Source organism: Theobroma umbraticum, unplaced genomic scaffold (assembly GCF_002168275.2).
Source record: "Theobroma umbraticum cultivar Fairchild unplaced genomic scaffold, ASM216827v3 scaffold_147.0, whole genome shotgun sequence".
Taxonomy (NCBI): Eukaryota; Viridiplantae; Streptophyta; class Magnoliopsida; order Malvales; family Malvaceae; genus Theobroma; species Theobroma umbraticum.
The window spans coordinates 3930070-3934866 of record NW_018397259.1 but is presented as its reverse complement, the minus strand read 5'-3'; the positions used below and the strand labels follow the sequence as shown (position 1 = coordinate 3934866).

At 27.8% G+C, this 4797-nt stretch overlaps 1 protein-coding gene across 2 annotated transcripts in view; it reads right to left on the bottom strand.

Moving 5' to 3' along the window:
- LOC110415423 (aspartic proteinase 36-like) overlaps positions 1-1702 on the bottom strand; it is a 6225-nt gene extending 4523 nt beyond the window's left edge. Inside the window, exons 1-3 of one of the 2 annotated variants that reach the window (XM_021427080.2) lie at positions 1251-1702; positions 413-542; positions 7-254 (exon numbers count right to left, since the gene is read on the bottom strand). In XM_021427080.2, coding sequence (XP_021282755.1) covers positions 7-254; positions 413-542; positions 1251-1489 — 617 coding nt within the window. In that variant the 5' untranslated portion in view covers positions 1490-1702. The remainder of the gene's footprint in view (positions 1-6; positions 255-412; positions 543-1250) is intronic. The other variant, XM_021427081.2, reaches the window with a different exon arrangement.
- Between the last annotated feature and the right edge of the window lie 3095 nt (positions 1703-4797).

The following is a 4797-nucleotide window of genomic DNA, read 5'->3' as shown; positions in this document are numbered from 1 at the left end:
ACTAACCCGAATATAACAGTCCCATTTGTAGATGCAGTCTGAAGGTTTCCAGTCACCTGCTGGAGATGTATGGTGTCCTTTACAAAGTATCCAGCAGTTGAGCTTCCATCACCATAAACAACGTTATATTGACACTGAAGATCAGGCTTGCAACCTGGGAGTGGACCATCATAGGTTGAAGTACAAAAGTCTTGATCACAATAAACCAGGCTTGAAGTGGATGAGCTCTTTGGATCATATAAAGTTAATTGTATCTGCGTAGAATAATTAAAACAATAAATGTTTTCTCAACAAAAGTTTATCATAACACAAATAATACAACAACCACAATTTTACACTATAACATACTACTTGTGACTTTCACATATCTGATCAAATCTAGAGAGAGTATCAAGTTAGAAAAGGAACATACACCAAGATCACTTTTTGTGGGGCACTTGTCACATCCACCACAATTCACCCATAGAATGTCACTTCCAGTATCAACTTGCACATAATAGTCCTTTGATGGATTTCCTAATCCAATTTTAGCAAAATAAAGCCTGAAAAAATTTAATAAATGAGCAATGAATTAGCATCACAATATATTGCAAAAGAAAAATGTTTTCAATAATACCCACACAAAATCTCTCTCTCTCTCTCTCTCTCTCTCTCTCTCTCTCTCTCTCTCTCTCTCATATATCCAATAGAACAAGTCAGCTGTGTCTTAAGCTAGCATTAGCTCAAGTAAGCTGCTTTTCAAAAATTTTAGCTTTAAATTTTATAAATATATGTATGGGACGGAATTTGAGAGCAATTTAGCATAGAAACAATGCCACCATGAAATTTAAAGAGCAGAATTTTTCTAATACATAAAGATGAAACTGAAAAAAGAAATTGAAAATAATTGTGAAAAGACAATGAATTTAATAACAGTTTACCCTCCAAAGAAAAAAACAAGTAATCCTTTTCTGCGGTAATTGGATCTCACACAATAAGTCAACTCAGTTATCATTTAACATAACCATATATAAAAACATCAAAATTCAGCTAAACCAAATATCTTTTGAAAAGGAAAAATAACAATTTTCTTCACCTGAAAATCCATTTACTCCAAAAAGAATTCCTTCAAACATAACATATAATTAAAAAACACACACGCAGACACAAATACTTCTATATATAACCAAAAATAATCCATAAAAACGAAAACCCAACAAGGAAATATAAACATGTAAGCACAAAGCACATTAAAAAAATGAAAAACTAACCCAGTTTCAGAGGGGTGACCATTGCCACCTAAAGGGAGATCGACATCCACAGTAGAGAGAAGTCTACCGCGACGACGGATATCGTGAGCTTTCAATGCACTTAAATTCTTTCCTTTACCTGCAAATTTATGTTTTACATCAAAAGTCACCACGTTTCCAAAACTACAACGACCAAATTCACCCACCACCGTCAACGCCACCGTCACAACCACCAACGCCAATCTCCTTAGATCCATCATCCTTAACAACAACCCCCTCTCTCTCAATCCCTCTCTCTCTCTCTCGAACTTTCAAACTTTTCTTTTTTTTTGTTTTGTTTTTATTTTTTTCCAGTTTTTTTTTTTCAAAGAATGCGGAACACAGAGAGAGAGAGGAGGCAGAGGCCAGAACCCATGAAGAAGAAAAAAGGTATGAAAAGAAAGAGAGAAATGCGCGTTTTCAACGGCAAATGACACGTCTTATTTGTAAGAGCACGAGAAGTCCAAGGTGGTATTATTTGGCAAACTATAAAAACGTCGGTCGTTTTTCTTGTTTTCTCTTGTATTTTTTTCTTCTTTTTTTTCATTTTTTTATCTGAATAAAATCAATTTTAATTACATTTTATTATAATATTATACATAATTAAGATATCAAAAAAAATTAAATTCAAAATTATCAATTCTTATTTGTTAAAAAAATTAATTTCATGTAATATCACAAAAAATTATGATCAAAATTAATTAAATTTAACACAAAAAAATGTTTTTTTTTTATGTTGTTTATCCTTTATTCTTTGTGAAAGGTTAGGGGTCTCTCCATCTCTGCAAGTCTTCTTTGCTTCACGTTTTCTTTGCTTTTCTTTTGGTATTTATTCCCGTAAAAGACTTCTTTTCAAGTCATCCCTCTTTCGGGGTTTGTGTTTTTGGGACTTTGACTTCCATTGTCAACAGTTGGGATTTTTTTCGTTAAGACCTGGCGGCCACTGGATGGCACCTATTCTTTTATTTCTTTTGAAAAAGTTGGAATTTTTTGTTTAGGAAAGAAAATTCCGTTTACTTATAAAGTCAACATGAGTATTTCATAATTTTATATCTTTTAAATATTTAAATTTTAAATTATTACGTCGATGTAATCACGTATGTAACAATTGATTCTATTATGTCATTAATTAAGGATATCCTAATATAAAATCTCAAGTATAAGACTCATTTATTTTAGATGAGTGATCAAAATTAAAATATTATATTTTAAAATTAGATAATCAACATAAAAAATTTAAAAATAAAATAATTTATTTTTAAATTTTAAAAAAATAATGAATGTCTTTAAATAGAATTATATATCATTTACATAAGAGTTGTATGGTGTTTTTTCCTCGTAATCATCTATATGTGTTTGGAATTATCAAAATGTCTAACACTTACTCTTTGTCGTTTATAGTGGATTGATTTAATCGAAGAGTGATAATCCAATGAAGTTGTTCTTTTTGTACCTAAAAATAAATAAATTACAATAATACCTTATTTTTAAATTTTTTAAAAAAAATTGAAACAACTAAGTCAAAAGAAACAATATATATAAACTCATAATGCACATGGAACGTTCAATGATTAATTCCCAACATCACATACAACTTAATACCACTAAATTATAGTTAAACATATTTTTCTAAATGAATTCATACCATATTCATCATGTTTAAATGTTCTCTTGAACACTTATCATATATTGGCATGCAATATTCCATTTCCAAGCTTAATCAATTCATGTATCAGTCAATATAATTATTAAAATTCATTGATTTATTACTTAATCATTATTATTTTTTAAATGGAGGTTGCTTATAATTTTTTATAATTGTGCAAATTTAATGTTAAAATTTGAATCAGCCACTGAATATGAATGCAGTAGTAGTAGTGGAAGGTAGGTTAAAATTCTCCAACATTTGTTTCTGGTTGTGGATGGTAGGTTTGATTTTCTGTTTAATTGTTTAAAGGGAAGTAGTACAAGTTGATTTCATTCTTACTCCTTTAATGTAAGTTTCTGACACAGCAGGGAATGATATGAAGTGCTCACACAGTATCTTTCTACGCTACATTTGATTGGTGGATAGCAGTAAATCTGACCAAATCAGCATTGAGAAAATTATATATTTATATATATATTAAATTAATTATGAAATTAGGAGGCTAAGTCTATCCAATGGCAATGCCATGCGTATAGGTATACCAGAAATTAATAGTATTAAAAATTCCAATGATTGTGATAAAAAAAAATTCCAAAGATTGGTAAAACGGGGTCAGTTTTTGGGATTTCAACCTTTAATTACTAATTTAAACGATTTCATCTGATTATATTTTAAGGGTTTTTTCAAGAACAGTTATTTTTTAAAAACGTTTTCATCTAATTATATATATATATATATATTTAAGAACAGTTATTAAAGTATTTTCTCAAAGAAAATACTTTAATATATGATTAATATTACGAAACAAAGGAGTAAATTGCATCAACGTTCATGATCATTTCATTATATTCAATTTTAATCCGTGATTCTTAAGATTTAATTTTTGAATTCATGACTTTTTTTAAAAATATTTAAATACATTCATTTTATTAATTATTGTTAAATTTTAATAAAATCTTTTATTTCAACGCATATGTCCACGTGTTATAAATTTTGGATATGTGGATGTTGATATGGTAAAAATAGTTGGAATGTATACATGAATGCCCATATGACATAAAATGTGATCCATTTGAATTTTTTAGATTGGGATTTATACCATGTGGACATCCATGTGGCATTGATTTGTGTAAGAGGATAGACAAAATGGATAAATTTAAAATATTTATAAAAGATTGTAGATATAAAATTGAGTTTCAATGATTTGAATGAAAATAAAATATTACACAAAAATGATCGATGATTGATGCATTTTACTCCTATGAAAATAGTTGACTTTCATATAAAAACTAATTATATAGCCATTAATTGGTCATTGCACTAATTTTTCTCTTTTTCTTTTCATATTGTAATTTTTGAAGAATTAATTAAATTGATAAATAATTTACGAAATAATAATATATGTTGAGATATACTGTCATTATATCAACGGTAAAATTCCAATATATCCAGTGCCAGCTGATGGATAAAGCTATCAAAACAAGAGTGGCTTCAAATTTAGGGAGGTCTCATAATTTAATAATAATAATATAATTAACTATATTAAAAATATATAAAATTAAGATAATTAATAAAATATCTACCTTTCTCTCATACCAAATAAATATCTACTTTCTCTCAATTCTACATTCCTATTAATTCTCAATTATTTATTTAATTTTTTATTAAAAATATGAAAAAATCAAAAATAATTAATAAAATGACATATTTTCTTACTTTCCAATTATGCGCTTAATAAATTTTAATTTTTTTTATCACTTCTCAATTCCTACAATATTATTAATTCTTAACTATATCTCTTGTAAATTATTTCTCTTATTTGTTAATGGTAATACGTATTTAATCTCCAATAGCAATTTTTTCCTCACCTATATCTCTTAC